This window comes from Ascidia mentula, chromosome 7 (genome assembly GCF_947561715.1).
Source record: "Ascidia mentula chromosome 7, kaAscMent1.1, whole genome shotgun sequence".
Taxonomy (NCBI): domain Eukaryota; kingdom Metazoa; phylum Chordata; class Ascidiacea; order Phlebobranchia; family Ascidiidae; genus Ascidia; species Ascidia mentula.
Window position 1 is genome coordinate 4768194 of NC_138572.1, and position 18322 is coordinate 4786515.

At 37.2% G+C, this 18322-nt stretch overlaps 1 protein-coding gene and 1 long non-coding RNA gene across 2 annotated transcripts; one reads left to right on the forward strand and one right to left on the reverse strand.

The window, feature by feature from the left end:
- Nucleotides 1-393: 393 nt before the first annotated feature.
- LOC145909344 (uncharacterized) lies at nt 394-1907 on the forward strand. The gene is made up of 6 exons (XM_082996736.1): nt 394-510; nt 686-750; nt 811-832; nt 1005-1108; nt 1367-1397; nt 1857-1907. Exons 1-6 carry the CDS (start codon nt 394-396, stop codon nt 1905-1907), a joined length of 390 nt encoding a protein of 129 aa, XP_082852862.1.
- Nucleotides 1908-16481: 14574 nt separating this feature from the next.
- LOC145909079 (uncharacterized) lies at nt 16482-17336 on the reverse strand. The gene is made up of 4 exons (XR_014403061.1): nt 17213-17336; nt 17029-17057; nt 16751-16805; nt 16482-16642 (listed from the first exon to the last, which is right to left on the reverse strand). It is a non-coding gene; the product is annotated as an uncharacterized LOC145909079 (long non-coding RNA).
- Nucleotides 17337-18322: the final 986 nt, after the last annotated feature.

The following is an 18322-nucleotide window of genomic DNA, read 5'->3' on the forward strand; positions in this document are numbered from 1 at the left end:
CCCGAGAAATACGTTAGAGGATCAGTACATTCTACCCTTAAGTTAAAACCACATTTTTGAAAGAGATATGTTCCTGAGCTTATAAGTTTGTTGACTTATAGACAAGTATATTTCGCTAAAATGCACCGTCAGTGTCTGTAAAAAAAAAACCTAAAAAGGGTACGGCCGAATTTTGTCGCTGCTCTCATTATCATACTGTGTTGTTTTTAACCGTCTTTGTTTTTGATCTACGTAATCATAGCCACACACAATTGACGTTTTAAAACACACGGAAACGACGAGATGCAGGGGACTGACGAAACTGCATCAAACAACAAATATTTTGTGATATATTGCACGACGTTGGCAAGAGAGCACATTTGAGTGAGCAGTATTATAGTCGCAACAATTACAATGGAAGAATTCCTTAAACGACAAATACAATCTTGGATGTCCAAAGTAAAACAACTTGAAGACGAAATCGAAAAACTGAAGATAGAAAATGGGTTTCTTGAATATGAAATCGAACAAGTAAATGAAAAACATTAGACAGCAAATAAACAGTAGAAATATTGCACCAGCAAGCAAACGGCCACGTGAAATGATTATAGTTGGCCTTGACACAAAATTTTCTACAAATAAGTTCTGCCAAATAAACAGTAATACCGCAGTAGTACCGAATAACATCTTCAAATTTTTTTTGCAGCTAAAGAAGGAAAATGACAATTTGAAACAACAAATAGTAACTGGAAAGGACGCCAGTACATCAACGTAATTAGTTTTGCCATAAAGGTTATGCACATCGAATTTAAAAAAGTTTTTTTTTGTTAGGTCGGAGACCGAAAGTAGAAAGGTAAGCGTGGGATTGCACAAGTGAAGTTTTATTCAACTCACAATGTATAAGCTGTTGCCGAAAAGTCCTAGAAAAAGTGAACATGAATATATTTTCTGCAATATGGGCCAGCACAATTCAAGTTGTTCTAAAAACCCCTTCGAACCGCACACCACACACGTGTATTTTTCAGTTACAAATTCAAGTAAAAAAAATGGACATGAAACTCGTGACGGTGAAGACACAAATCAAAAACCTGGAAGAAGAATTAAAGGCGGTTTCAGCAAAATTGGACGGGTAATTATGTTTGCGTAGATTTCCGAAATACATGAAATGATTAAAATATTGTGTATAAGCTGCAGACAGATGGCCACTGTTTCGACCTAAAAGGATTAAAATATTGTTGAAATCGCAATTCGTGTAACAAATAAAATCGAATCACTTTGAGATCTTTTGCGACTTTTATGTGAGAAAATAAATACATTTTTTTTTTAAATTTACGCAATGAAAGCCTTAATTGCAAATTCAGCGAAATAAACATGCTTTTTGTTTCAGTGACACTGAAAAACGTGTGCAAGAAGATTCGGTAAGTGTTAAGAGAAAAAATTACATAAAGTTCGTTTTCAGTTAATCTACAGCAGTAAGAAGATAGTTCTTAACTACAATTTCTTTAAAAAAAACTATTGTGCCCGAGAATTTTTCTCACAATTAGCAAAATTTAAATGTTATAACCTTGCATGACTGTTGATATTATACAGTTACTCTATATACCAACTTTCCAAGTATATATTTGTTAGTTCGCTGTTTCTTGAACACAGACAAAAAAAAGTATTTTAGTCAAACACTTGTAGCAGGACTACCCAAATTCTTTTATTCGGTGACCCTGTTGTGAAAAAAAAATTTCTTTGCTAACCCCTTGATGTGGTCCAAATAGGATTGTGGTGGATAGTTTAAGAAGTCGTGACTTCCGTTAAAGTCTTACACAGGTGTAGCAATGCACGTACGGTCTTGAAAACTTTATATGGGTCTACTTTTGTATTTACAGCCTGGATTGGGACTATTTGATTCACCTTTACCCAAGCTACCAGGTTTATAAACTGTGTAATATAATAAATATGAAATTATATGGCTTGTTGTTGCAATATGTGCTTGTTTTGTTATTTACGTGTTACCCGGTATAATATGTTGGATGCTTTTAATACACAGACGTCTTACTTGTATAATTATTTTCGCTCATGACGAAACGAAATAGTTATGTATGCATACTTGACACCTCTCCAATAAACGTGTTTCAACGTGTAGCATAGCTTGCATAAATTATTTCATAACCTGCGGCAGATATGCTGAGTATTGATGTCAACACACATGCGTTTATATCACAGGTAATTGCATTCAACATATCACACAAAATTAATAATAATGCGGATGTTCACAAAATAACGGCACAATGCAAAAATCACGATGTTTTAAGCAAGCTAGTTATCATTGCTGTGCGTAATACCAAGGCGTTACAATAACATTTAAAAGGATTGTTTCGGAGAATTATTACAAAAACAGGACCGTATAGAAAAAAAATGTTTCTACTGAAATTTCTTTGCAAGAAAACCGTCAGTTTATACCACATTTCTGCATACACCGCTAATACAATAGAATGCGTTATAAACAGAACAATAAACACCACTTATACTATACAATGAAATATACCAGGCCGTCCAGAACGATAAGAAATATGAGTTTGGTCAACGCTATTGTTTCTGATGCGCTGCGTTCACAAAAATTTTATATTTTTTTTTTATAATTTTTGAAACATTTTTTTAGCATTTGACTACCAAGTAACGTAACAATATGTGGTGAACTATAAAAGTTTACCTTAACAATACGGATGAACAAGTTTTGCCTTGCCTTGTGTAAAACCGTAAATGTAAAATACATAATACATGATTATTTTTGTTAAAAATCCGAGAAGAGAGCTTAAGAGAACAGCAAAATTGAATTGGCGACGATATGTATGAGCCTATTATCGAGTGAGACGCAACGATATAATAGAACTGGATGTGGTTTAGTTATAGCTGATTAAGAAATGCGACAATACACATAACAACATGCAGCCAAACAAAAGCACAAATAGACGATCTTGATTAAAATACGTTTTTATTACCGTGCATAGTTTTTCATCTGCCGTATTGTCAGACATATACGCATAACATGAGGCATGCATTGACTTACCCTCGCAGTTTTCGAGACAGTTTCGTTTGCTGCAAAGCACTCGCTTTCGTAAGAGTAGTTGGATAAGCTGGCGTTAGATGTGGTGTTCACCCGGATGACAAAACATACTATTTATATATACACGTTTTCAGTTTATGCATAGACTACACATATTTACTGTAGGGAATGTGACCTGATAAGGCAAAGTGTGTCTCGCGAAATTTCGTTTTACAACAGTTATTCCTTTAATCGGTCTATCTCAGTAAGTGCCGATAATACAATGGAAAAGAAGGAGTGTTGCTACACGAAATTCAAACCCTTCCTTTAGATTAAGTTTAACACGCCTGATGTAACTTGTTTAGAAATAAGACTAGTGTTGTGCCAAAGCTCGAAACACGTTGACTTGCCATGGCGAGTATTGCCACGTTAATTCCATTCCTCAGCGAGTATAGACGTTGATAACACCGAAGGTGATCATTCCTACCAGAACGTATCGTGTCTTCACGTAACAGCCAGGGTTTTCTCCCTGAATTGGAAAATATTTTTAGTTTTCGTAAATTATAATTAGGTTTTTATATCGAGCAAGTGAATGTATAAACAGTATTGCAAAGGTCTGCGTGACGTACGTCAGCCATTCATCAACCGTTGCCATACACCAAATTTCAGACTGGAGTTAAAAGAAAAAAATTGATGGGTATTTATATGACTCAAAACAGATTATTTTGTAAGCGATTTACAGGTAAACACGAATACGATAACTTCACATTTTCTCCCGCCTGTCTCCTTTTTTTTTTTCTTCGCAGTGTCCAAACCCAACAAACATTCCTTCAGAGTTGATTGCTCATTGAGAACGCCACAAACATTGCTTAAGGGGCACGGTTTCTTCAAGAAAAACAGTCACACCCGAAACGTCGGGCAAGGAAATTTTCGTGCTTGTTTGTTTCTTTGATGCTCCTCTATATCAGGGTCCCTGCGGCGCAAATCAAAACGCTGATGAAAATTGGGAAACGTTTTTCTCTTCGCCTTCAATCCACAGAACGTGTTGCTTCATTCGCTCAAGTTTTTACAACGGAAGGTTGTGTTTGGTTTCAACAGGTGAGTGATTAACTTCCCATAATCTATAACCCTTTGTAACATTTAATTAACTGATAGGGCTGGTAAGGTTGTTCTTCAAATCGATCCCAACATATGCATGTTGCTTGCTGTCTTGTTTTGTGGTGTGACTTTGCTTGTCTTGCATGTTTGTTTGTGTTCCAACATTATCATTAGGAAGCGGAACTTTTAACATGGCGCCCGATCGTAGTTGGAACACGTGCGTTTTAGTTAGGGTCACGTGATCTCGTTATGTTGGGATCGAATATGATGGAACGACCGTTTTAAATACCTCGTATTATAGTGAATTTATAGCAATATTAATAAAGGTGATATATTTTTATTTTACATGCTGCAACCTGGACAATATTATTCAGACCTGGTGAGGCATCTTGAACCTATTGGTGAGTTGTATCACTGTTTCTTTTGGTTGTATCAAAAAACATAGCAATTTTTTTATCTTCAACTTTTTTTTCAGATTGAAACAAAATCGGACTCTTGTTTTTCACTGGAATGATAACTGTTGCTTGGCGTTTTTCTTTATTGCTTGGCGTTTAAATTTGACACATTTAAACAGACTTGCCCAGTCTTTTTTTTTACAGGTCAGTGTTGCGTTAAATTGACGTAACGTGTTTAATAACAAACCAAATTGAATTTTGTCATTACAGGTATGTGGAATCGTTAATACGGTACTGTAAGCTTCATATTTACGAAAATGGTTTCAAATCCGGTTTCCTTGTCTCAAAATATTCAGCACAGCAACTACTTCACTTACTCTTGAAAGACCGATGTGTGTTCGTGGAAGATTATTTTAACTTTTAATCGTAACGCTTGTGTATTTACTTCGCTGTTGTACGATTTCTTTCGTGGTGGCGCGTCATTGTTTGTGTCGAAAGTTAGAAAACTACGTTCACGACGTTTATAGCTGGACCACCGGGTGCACACGGCGGTGTTGCTTTCAACGTTGTGAACACAGAGCATAGGATGGTTACGTTTAACTTGCGGTATGCGATTTTTAACGGTTCGAAATCGGTTGCGCTAAAAGTAGCGAAAAAACACATCCTGCGCAAATAAAAAGAAAATGGTCAGTCTACTTTTTGGGAAGTAGTAGTTGGTTTAGAAAAGGGAAGGAAAGCAGTAGACATAATATAATGCAATAAAAGATCCTACACCACAAGCGAGAACAATAAACACCGGTGAGAAGTAGGAAAACAAAGATGTAAAATTTTAAACGATTAACATGAAACCAATCACCAGGAACATGGGGTTTAGTGCAGCTTGGACCTCTACAAGAAAATGATAGTGCCTTCACACAATTTGTGTTGTTTATTGCCCTAACGCTCCGGCACGAACAAAATTAACATCGCGCACCTGATTAGGAAGCAGGAGGTACAAGTGAGTTATTGAATTTGGATAAATGATTATTTATTAAAACGACCAGGAGACCTTATTTATGCGCAAAAAAGCCATATTATTGGAAAGCTGCAGGCAGGGTGTGTACAAGCACTGTTTCGACCTGTAAGGTCTCACCAGTGCAGCTGTTGAGTGGCACTGTGCTAGCTTTTACACTAGCAGGCACACTAATATCCACTTTGTGGTACCTTTCAGTCAACGTCGAACTGCAGGGTACTCTGCACTGAGTATCGAAACCTTATACGCATGTGGTATTATGAGGTTTTCACAATGCAAATCGCTGTTGATTTTAGGAGTGTTGAAGTGTTGCATCTTAAGTGCGTCTCGGTCACCACTTCAACGGTTTTTCCCCCGTACAACATGCGATAAGGACCCAAAAAAATCGAAACCTTTTATTCCGCCTAAAGCAAAGTTTAGGAGGACCCACTATTTGCAAACACAATAGGCAGTAATCTAACATTATTCATGTGAGGTCGGGGCACAAAAAAACTAAAGAGTTATTTTTTGATTTTTCCGTTTTTGATTTTTCGAAAATAGTTAACTTTTTGTCTGTGGTGCCTTGCATGTTCTGGTAAACACATTCTGATAAAACATTAATTGAAATTTTCTAGGGTTTTTACCGACTTTTTTTACTAAAACGTCACCGAATTTCTACACGTATGATAGTTGCGAACGATTCTGTGTGCATAAAAACACCAAAAGGAGTGTTTTTAAAATATGTCACTTATATGTTCTGGTAGATACATTTTGATAAATCATTCATTGACATTTTATGTATATGTGATAGTTGCAAACGATTCCAAGTGCATTAAAACGCGTTTGCGACACATTGCGTTTCACATTAACACTTAGACCATTTGCATTGTAAAAATAAATTCCATGTAAGTTATGTTATTTTGTTTCATTCGTTCATCATTCGCATTTGTTACAGCTTGCACACCATGGTATGAGTGTAGCTTCGCACGACATCCAATCCGTTATCTTTTATAGTTCCGTTGATATTCCAGTCAACAATCGACACGCAATCAGGCAGTTCTGAACCTGTAACCTATCGCTCACCTATAACCTTTTGCTGTACAAACTACTCCAGACACTAACTGACCTGACAAGTTTTCTTGCTTTAAATTCATGCAATTGTTTTTAAGTGTGTCTTGAATCACCCAACGAGGGTAAAATGGATTTATCTTTAATGAGTAGAAAAGATACAAACGTCTCCCGATAGTCTAGTGGTTAAGATTCCTTGCCATTCGCATTAGGACGAAGTTCTCGGTTCGAACCTCACTGTAAAATTTGCGCTCATTGTTTTGGCAAAAAAATGTTTAAAAGAAAGATATAACGACAACTCCAGCTCCAACGAATCGTCGTCAGTTGTGGTGTAGAGGTTAAAGTCACTGTAATGTAATGCTCTGCACCCGAGTTCGAACCCCGGTAAAGATAACATCTTTCTCCATAACCGATAAGTCACATTGGGTTCGAACTATCCCCTCTCAGATAAACTTGAACTGGCGACCCTCCTTAATACGGAGGTCTGTCTAGATTACCGTAATTTCCTTCACTCTGGATACACAAATACCAATAACAATAAGATAAAAGTCAGAACCTTGCTCTGCATAAAAATCTAACATGTTGTAAGTGCCATCACTATCGCCGCTGTAACTCTCGGGATTAACCCAAGAACTGTAATGTAATTCATCTCGTGTCATTAATTAAAGTTAGCAACTGTCCCGGTAATGATGGTAACACGTAAGGCCAGGGATTAACCCATCTGTCACCGCTACCCCCAATGAATTAATGTTAAGGCCCGGGATTAACCTATCGTAAGGCTCGGGATTACCCCAAGCATCGTCAAGGCCAGGGATTAACCCAATTGCCATGGTATCGTTGATGAAAACTAACCGAACCTAAACAAAAAATCAAGAAAAAAACAAGGGGACATACACAAATTTTTCTTAAATTTTGCGAAATCATTGGCTGACTAATCTCCTTATGCACCCGCTTCTGAGTTGGCCACCTGCCTATGCCCCCTGATGGGACACTTGCCCCCTGGTGGGGCGCTCCCTGATGGAGCATAAGGTGTGTTTTCGGATCTCGGTGGCCAACTCAGAAGCGGGGACTTCTTAGCCTGACTAAACGCAGGGCTACCTGGCCGCGATCCTTAGCCTGATTTTGGTGAGTTAACGGGGGTGGGAGAGATAATTACCGAATTACTTTTACCCATCCGTGACAGGCACACACACGGAGTGGTGACACCAGCGGGAAGAATTTAGTTAGAGTGGGATAAGTCCGAACCCGAAGTGAATTAACGGTTACCGGGAAAGAAGTATTAACTTTACCGGGGTTCGAACTGTGGTGCAGAGCATCAATAGAGGGGGGCGGTAACCTCTACACCACGGCTGGTGACAATGGTTTGAAGAACTAATTTCCCTTTTAGGTTTCTTTGTGCAGAGTTTTTACTTAAAAGTGATTTGGCTAAGCTCGCAGTCGACGTGCATTAAGGTTACTGGGAAAGGGTTTTAACATTACCGGGGTTCGAACTATGGTGTAGTGTATCTCGTGTTCGGGGCGTTATCCTCTACACCAAGTCTGGTGACGAAATCTCGTGGTCAAAGTGTGCTACGTAAGTTTATGTTTTTACTTAAAATCGGAAAAGTCAAAAAAGAGACATGGAATATGGATTCTTGCTGTCGGTCTGAAACAACCCAGCCATGAATTACACGGAGGTTCGATATCCGGAGCGGGATAACTGTTTCGTGTTCTTTTAACCAGCACAACAACGGAACACATGTTTCGTTATTCGAACCAGTAATCGAACCAGTAATCTTTATTTGAATCAGTAATCTTTAGCACTCCTACCAAGCGCTCTACTCACCCCACAACTGAACACACTGAGGCCGTTGCTGGTAGTTTAAACATTAAGTTAAAAAAATCTTTTGGATATAGTTAAAGGGTTGCAATTTAGTAGAATGTTACCGTGTTATAATCTTCATCCCTAGATTTGAAATCGATTGAAATCGATATACACGCATTCTGACAAATTTTTGACTGCCATTTTTTCTATCTGAAAGTCGCAAGTGATTGTATCTGTGTTTTGATGACTAAACGTATATCTGTATTGATTAAAAATATTTAACTTGTATTACCTTGTTCTGGAACCTAAATCGGAAATTCATTTTAAATAAACAAGTTTTGGACAAAGCGTTATGTAATTCCAACGCATCTCATGGTAGCAAAAGATTCTATGTGTATTAAAACACAAAAAAGACTGTTTTCTATTTTTTCAAAAATGATTTGGCTGTAGTGCCTTACATATTCTGGTAAACACATTCTGATACAACATTCATTGCAATTTTCTTGTTTTTATTTTCAGTTTTTGACCAGAACGACACGGAATTCTTATACATATAATAGTTGCAAACGATTCTATGCACAATTTGACACTAAAAAGACTGTTTTTAACTTTTCGAAATTAATTACCTTTTTGGCTGTGGTGCCTTACATGTGCTGGTAAACACATTCTGATAAACCATTCATTGGAATTTTTTAGGGTTTTAACCCAGTTTTTGACCAGAACGACATCGAATTCGTATACATATGATAGTTGCAAACGATTCTATGCACAATTTGACACCAAAGAGACTGTTTTAAATTTTCGAAAATAATTAACTTTTTGGCTGTAATGCTTTATATGTTCTGGTAAACACATTCTGATAAACCATTCAATGGAAATTTTTAGGGTTTTTACCCAGTTTTTGACCAGAACGACATCGAATTCTCATACATATGATATTTGCAAACGATTCTATGCACAATTTGATGCTAAAAAGACTGTTTTAAATTTTTCGAAAATAATTAACTTTTTGGCTGTGGTGCTTTATATGTTCTGGTAAACACATTCTGACAAAATTTCATTGGAATTTGTTAGGGTTTTTACACCGTTTTTGACCAGAACGACATCGAATTCTCATACATATGATATTTGCAAACGATTCTATGCACAATTTGACACTAAAACGACTGTTTTTAATTTTTCAAAAATAATTTAACTTTTTGGCTGTGGTGCTTTATATGTTCTGGTAAACACATTCTGACAAAATTTCATTGGAATTTGTTAGGGTTTTTACACCGTTTCTGACCAGAAGGACATCGAATTCTTATACATATGATAGTTGCAAACGATTCTATGCACATTTTGACACCAAAAAGACGGTTTTAAATTTTTCGAAAATAATTAACTTTTTGGCTGTGGTGCTTTTTTGTTCTGGTAAACACATTCTGATAAACCATTCAATGGAAATTTTTAGGGTTTTTACCCATTTTTTGTCAAACGCCTTTGTATGTTCTGGTACACACATTTCGATAAATCACTCACTGCCATTTTCTTGGTTTTTAACCAAAACGGATAGTTGCAAACTGATTTAGAGACAATTTTTATCTAAACATTTAGATCACATTTCCAGAAGACTAACAGTGGTGTTGGAATTTATTTGCGCCAGATTTTGATGTGATGCACGCCGACCGAACCTATTTCTCAAATAATTAAGTCTTGCTAATAAAATTTAGCACTAGTCTACTACCAATGTCTAACAGTGTGCGTTTACAACATTTATAGCACCACCTCTGTGTGCACCCAGAAGAAGAGCAACAAACCTTGTAAACCTCAACCTAATTTCGGATACTGGAACATTGCTAGTGGCAAATCGTGCCGATGCAAGTAAAAATGCACAACCGATTAACGAAATAACACAATTTGATGGTAAATAATCTTCTTACAGTAGAGGTCTTCACTGATGAGGTTTGATGTGGTTGTGTGGTCATGATCACACGAATTCACCATATATGGCTGCATTTTGTAGATATTGTAGCCTTATAAATTGTTTTGAACTTGGGAAATTTCCTAAAAAGTAAATTGTCACATAACATAAAAATCTGTCTGCAGCGCACAGAATTCATATTTTTTGGCTCCACTTGCCTATGTACGTCACAAAAAATTGCAAAATTGGACTCCGTAGTAAAACCAAATTGCAGATTAATCTTACCGCCAGGGACGCTTTTCCTCTCCGTTGCCACATGCAAAACAAGAAAACTCTGTCATTAAACTATGTTAAAAGTTTGTTGTAATAAGGAGTCACTAAAAAGATTTGTATTATAATTAACTAAGGCAGATCCGATCCCAACATTAAGACAAATGCATCACGTGATCCTCATTCGCTACGCGCGCGGCTTAACTAGGGCTAGGCGCCATATTAATGCTCTTCCTATGCTACAGTGGGAACACGTGATGCGTAACAAACATGCAAGGCAAGGTCACACAACAAAACACAACAAGGAGCATGCAAATGTTGGGATCAATCCAAAAAGTATTTTACAAGACCTTTTTAATTAATTAACTATAGTAATACAAATGTTACAGAACATTATGTAAAGTTAATCACTCACCTGTTGAAACCAAACACAACCTTCCGTTGTAAAAACTTGATCGAATGGAGCAACACGTTCTTTGGATTGAAGGCGAAGAGAAAAAAGTTTCCCAATTTTAATCAGCGTTTTGGTTTGCGTCGCAGGGACCCTGATAAACAGGAGAATTGAAGAAACAAGCACGCGAATTTCCCTGGAGGTGTATCTTGTTGAGAATTCCAATCAAGTAGTAAGGCATTGAAAAGCCTGCTGTTGCAAATGGACAAATTATAACTCAAACGACAAGAGTTCTTCATTTAGAGCCAGTAGTTTTGAAGACTTTGAAGACTTTAAAGACAGGCATTGTTTTCCGCTCTTCGGCTTCTCTCTATGTCCTATACACCCACACTGGGATTCGAACCCACACCATCTCGCACATCTATTCTATGGAGTTTTATTAGCTCTGTATGGTCGGACCAAACTCAGTTTCACTGACAATTCGTTCCAATAAACCTATACCCTTTCACACTTGGGACCTACATCTAAAACTCGTAGAAACTCTCATGATCATACGACCCAAAAATTAAAATCGTTCTCATTGTTCAAAGCATCTTTTTCGTTTAAATGCTTACATTACGTCACACATGCTTCCAGCGTGACGACAATGAAAAGATTCGCTTGTTTCAATGACGCAATAAACAAACAAAAATATCACTGTAATCTGCAGGTGACGAATGGAAGCTTTTGAAAGAACACACGCGGTGTGAACCCAACATCAGTTAAATAAATGCGCATAAATCCACGTTTGCAGTTAGCTGTGATCTCATAGCGCGTAACGTACGAGTGGTATAAAAAATGTAAAGCTGTAATTATAGAATAAAATGTAAGATATAAAGCGTGATTGGACGAGTCAGATACAGACGATATATATACAAAAGTACGGGCGACAATAACATTGACGGAAAAGGACGCAAGACAGTTTGGAAAGAATAACATGTAAAAATTTTTACTGCACAAACCTTTGTGTGCGAAAAAGTCTTATTATGATATCAATAGATGTGATAAACAATCCTGTTTTCCCGAAAACAATACCACGTTAAACAGATACAACAAAGCAGGATATTTAAAAGTCGCCGGTGCTGGAAGTGTTCTTGACATATACAATAGTTTGTAAGCCGAGTCGCCTAGACTTGCTCTTGAACCGAAATGTATTTTGGGATGAAAGTTACGGTGAAGGTCGACTTTCTATTGTCCCGAGAAACAAGCATGAAGTGACAAGCAGAGGGCAACTATTTTCGGCTCGACTTATCGTATCATCTACGAGAGGTGAATACACATAAATATATAGAGTGGATAGAAATCTACATCCAATGGTAGAAAACAAAGCGAATGGGCTGCAAATAAACGATATTATTGAGTTTTACAGACGATTGCAGAAGTGAGGACAAAAACAGTATGATTGTGACACAATTACGTATACGGACCAAGATTCTCACCAACCAATTTTAACTGGTCCATTTTGCGTCCACAATGCAACAGTACGCTACACAATGGCAAACTTGCAATTATGTCCCATGTATAATGAAAGGCCACGCGATAATAAGCACGCCGTTTAAAGGGGTGGAAGTACCCACGTATTGCGCATAGATAGCGCTACGCGATACGTAGAGGACGTTTCAAATGAGTCGCTAGAAGAATGTCACATGCTAACATTTTGATACTAAAACGACTGTTTTTATTTTTTGAAATTAACTTCCTGGCTATAGTGCCTTGTATGTTCTGGTATTCACACTCTGATAAATCATTCACTGCATTTTTTTATTTTTACCCAGTTTTTGGGCAAAACGACGTGTAATTCCAACACATATGATAGTTGCAAACGATTCTGTGTGCATTTTGACACTAAAATGACTGTTTTTAACATTTTAAAATTAATGAACTTTCTGGCTGTAGTACCTTATATTTCCTGGTATTCACATTCTGGTAAATTGTTCACTGCAAGTTTCTGGGGTTTTTTCGAGTATTTGCCCATAATAAAATCTAAATCCAACATGTATGATAGTTGCAAACGATTCAAAAATATGAAATTCCAGTTGCTGCCAGGCATATTGCGATTTAAAATGTACTGCTCTTCTGGCATAAAATATACGTATTGTATACGTGCCTATCCTTCGCGCTACTGGAGACGATACGTAAATGACACGTTTGTCATTCTTGATGCAGCAAAAGTGCAAGCCTTCCTGACTTACATCAACAGCATCGAGGATTCCATCAAGTTTACGTTGGAAGAGGAGAGCGATGGCAAGATACCCTTCTTGGATGTAGAAGTTTACTGGGACAAGGATGGAATTTTCAATGCTTGTATACATCGAAAACCAACACATACGGATCGCTACCTTTCGTTTCTTTCGGTACAGCCGATAGAACAGACCCACATTTCGAAAGTAGAAGACCAAGCAAAAGTGGTTAGTGTCGTCCAAAATGCGCTGCGAACAAACCAATATTTGGCATGTATGTTAAGCGCGAGACCGGCAGTAACCCAAAAGGATGAAACGCCCACTGGCGGAACAGTTGTTATTTCCTACGTCCCTTGCCTTACCAAAACATTGCGAAGATTGATGTCGGATAACGGTATAAAAGTCTACACTAAGCCCCATACAACGCTTGGCAATCTAATATCAACACCTATTGCTACGGAGGCTTCAGAGTCAAAGGAAGTGGTCTATTTAATACCATGCAAACATTGCGATGGTATATACATCGGCGAAACCGGAAGGGCCTTTAAGACGCGACTGAAAGAGCATCGCCGTGATGTCGCATCGAAAGATGCTAGCAAGACTGCGTTGACATAGCATGAGGTAACATTGCGACACAAAAATCTACCTTTGCCAGATCGCTTTGTGAAATTAAATATAGAATTTATTTCCGGCAGTTTGTAACAATTTGTTGTAACTGTTGCGCCTCCCGCAATGTTTGGTGTTTCTGCCACGGGATCTGACAAATGGTGTCAACGTGTCCCTTTTTTGTGCTACTGCACGTTTTACTTTGAAATTGCGGCATCAATACCTGATGAAGTCTCACCGCCAAAAGACATCTAATTCCAACACAAATGATAGTTACAAACGATTCTATGCGTATTTTGGCACTCAAGCGATGGTTTCCAGTTTGTCAAAAATGATTGACTTACTGGTTTTAGTGCCTTGTGTATTCTGGTACACATATTCTGATAAATTATCACTGCAGAGTTTAGGATTTTCAACCAGTTTTGGGCCAAAACGACATCTAATTCCAACATATATAATAGTTGCAAATGTTTATATGCGTATTTTGACACTAAAATTACGGTTTCAAATTCTTCTAAAATAGTATCTTTCTGGCTGTTGTGGGTTATGTTTTGGCACACATCCCAAAGTTATTCATTGCTATTTTTCAAGTTTTTTTTTTGATTTTGATTTGATGCACGCCGACCGTCGATCCCCAAAAATGAAGTTTAAATGCGCTAATAACACTTCGCACGATCCTGGTATCATTGTCTACAGTGTGCGTTTACAACATTTGTAACACCACCTCTGCGTGCACCCAGAAGAAGAGCTACAAACCCTGTAAACCACAGCCTAATTGTTTTGATACCGAAACAAGTGGAAAATCGTGCGAATGCGAAAATCGGAAATCGTGCGAATGCGAAAACGAAAATCGTGCGAATGCGAAAACACGACTTAATGGTAAAATAATCTTCTTACAATCTTGGGTCCTCACAGATAAGGTTTGATGTGGTTGTGTGGCCATGATTACACGAATTCACACATATGTGGCTATCATGAATTGTTTTGAATTTGGGAGAGATTTCCTAAAAAAAATTGTCACTAATCAGTAAAATCTGTCTACAGCGCAGAGAATTCATATTTTCGGCTGCTTATAAATGTCACTAAAAAGCTTGTGAAAAGACTAAAATTAAACTAACTTTAAAAAAAGACTTGAATTAAAGTTTAACTGACCTAAAAGAAATGTTCTTCGCGAATGAAGTCTCCATTCCATTGTATTGATCAAATCCAATTAAATTGAATGCAAAGTATTCGTGATGAATCCATACCAAACAGTCTACGTAAAGTAAAAATTGTAGGGTATGTAGCGTCTGAAAAAATTGCAAAGTTTGAACCCGTATCAAAAGAAACAATTGCAATTTAATCTTACCGCCAAGGTCGTTGCCCACATAGTATTTTGTCCTCTCCGTTGCCACATGCAAAAACAAGAATACTCCGAACTATGTTAAAAGTTCATTGAAATAAGGAGGCACTTTTAATGATCTGTATTATGTTTAAGTAAGGCGGATGCGATCCCAACATTACGAGAATATGCATCATGTGATCCTCATTCTCTACGCGCGATTCTTAACTAGGAAGATACTTTTACACCGGGTCACAAAGTTTTTTCCAAACTTGATCCACATATAAGCCTATGTAACATAGAAATCTGTGCGAATATTAACGCTACGATTTCGTGTAGTATTTCAACTCAAATTTGTAAACAAAAATAACAGGTGGTGGCCCTGTTTACACCTAATCATCAAAATTCTCACAGATTTCTGTTTTACACAGACTTATACGTGGATCAAGTTTGGAAAAAACTTTGTGACCCGGTGTAGTAGTATTTTCCTCTTAACTAGGGCTAGCGCCATATTAGTGTTCTTCCTATGCTATAGTAGGAACACGCGATGCGTGACAAACATACAAAGCAATCCAAATCACATCACAAAACACAACACAACAACGAGCATGCAAATGTTGGGATCGATCTAAACAATATCATACAACCTGTTTTAAATTAATTAACTATCGTAATACGAATGATACAAATCACTCAACTGATCAAACCAAGCACAACCTTCCGTTGTAAAAACTTGAGCGAATGAAACAACACGTTCTTTGGATTAAAAGCGAGAAGAAAAAAGTTTCTCAATCTTAATTAGCGTTTTGGTTTGCGCCGCAGGGACCCTGAAAAACAGGAGAATTGAAGAAACAAGCACGCGAATTTCCCTGGAGGTGTTTCTTGTTGAGAATTCCACTTAACTAGTGAGGCATAGAAAAGCCTGCTGTTGCAAATGTTGTGTAAAATCATAAGTTTGATAAATAATACCCAAATGTTTGAATGTTTTTTTAATCGCCGTTATTGAATCGGCAAAGACATATTGAGCGGGAACAACGAGTAGTAAGTTACTAAAATATCAGCAAAAGTGGGCTTATCGCAAATGCAATACAGATATTAGACAATTGCCGTGAATACTCTGCTTTAAATGCAATTGTATATGGTGAGCAGACAATTCAATAAACAATGGAATGCAGGCAGGATAAGAAAAGCCTTTGTCGCAACGCTGCGTTGGGTACAGGGGAAATTGGAATTTGGCTCTGCATAACTTATAAAAGAACAATCAAAACTAAAGACCAATCCCCAAAGGATTTTAAACCATTTGTGCATTTGGTTTCAACATGCATGTCTCAAGGAATTTAAAGACGACCTCATTTTGCAAATTTAAATTAAATTTTTCTTACTCTTCAACACCACATCCACACATAATACAGTGTTTTATTTGCAACATATTAAGTTTAATTATAGACGAAACATGTGACCATATATTTTTCCTGCTTCACTCCAGCATTTCAACGTCGTCCAGTATCTTTTTTCCGCCTCTGCATTTACGGTAGGTCGTACAAGTCAGACACCACAATCTGTCTGTTTAAACAAAGAATTCATTATGTTACTTAAAATTAGTTGGTTTAGCTGATAAAGGGATAGATATCATGACTATTTGTTTGCAATAAACTGTACCAAATTATTTACCACTTTGTGTATAATGAATATTGCAGTTGCGAGCACATTTTCTGTTGCAAATTTCCTGTAAAAGGGTCTTCATTAAACCAGATTAATGGCAAATATAAATCGTAACAACACAACTACAATTTTGTATCCTAGCTTTTTAAATCTGGTTTCTAAAAATGACTATCAATTTCCTGGACAGTAAGGTTTGGTATGTCACAGGATAACATAAAGTGTTTTGGCATGCTTTCTCATTTGTTTTGTGCGCCGCAGTTTTTTTTAAAGTCCGCATGCTTACTTACTTGAAAAATGTCTCGAGCCAGACTGCAACCTTAAAGATAAAAGCAGAACGTCAAAAAGTTATCGCATTCCAAGAATTTAATATCTCATATAATTAGCCCAAATCCCCGCCATATTGTTATGTATAACAAAAGTAACTTCATGCAAATAATAAAATTCTGTTTGTTAGTACGTTTTTCGACTTACCTGTGAAAACCACCAAGATCAAAACAAAAGAAGCCTTCATTTTCTTCGGTCTCCTAAGACTAAATACAAAGAAACAAGGGCCATCACCTTTTAATGAAGCACACAAGGAAATTGAGGCGACAGTGTGTCCATTGAAACGCAAGGAAAGTGGGAAAGTTTTGCCGCCAAAAGTGAATACCTTTCATAACGTGACTCACTGAGTGGTTCCTGCATAGATTACAGTGCATCGTGATTCGCATTTTTTCCGTGCTGCTTTACCGTGCCTTGAGTTATATCTAAGACAATCATACGAGAAAAAATTCCCACTAGAGCGTTGAATCGACGATTGTGTGTCAACAAGCTTACTCAATTGAAACCCTGTTCGTGCAGTGGTGCCTTGAGGAATTTTTTTCTCCCGTTATGCTTGGAATTCACGTTACGCAGAAGAAAAGTTTTTCTACGAAACAACAATTGGCTTTCAAAAAGTTGGGAGTACAATGGATGAAACCATTTGTTGACGTTCTAAAATGATCACAGTTACCCTTGTTTGAGATTTTTAGTGTTTTAAATAAAATATTGCAGTTACTTTTAACAAATAGTCATTATTATTTTGTTTTCATTTAAATGCAATAATAATTTTTTGTGAGCTGCATACAGATGGCAACTGTTTAGACCTATGGACTCATCAGTGCAGCTTAGTGTGACTCTTTTAGACAACTTTGCCGGCCAAACGGTTTGTACTTGTACTATACAATCACCGTCATCAGTTCGGCACCAAATTGGCTCCATTTTCCTCATATATATGATAAAATAAGTCTAATCAAGAAAACATTTAATTATTTTCGCCATGTATCCTTTTCTCCCCGATTGTTCTCCGTTATGACGATCATCACACTATAAAGTAAGGAACAACGCCGATTTAGCGATATTTCCTTCGGTATATGACTGTTCACAGAAACCCTATTAAGGGTTTTTGCGCGAAAAATCCAATATCCGGCATTAGCGCGAACGTTGATTCCGCATATAGAAAGCTCGTCCCGACTAAACATAGTTAAAATGTGGGATACAGTGGTTTTCGTATCATTTGGGTTTCGTTTGGCTGAGTGTATTTAGTTATAAGTCGTGTAGAAA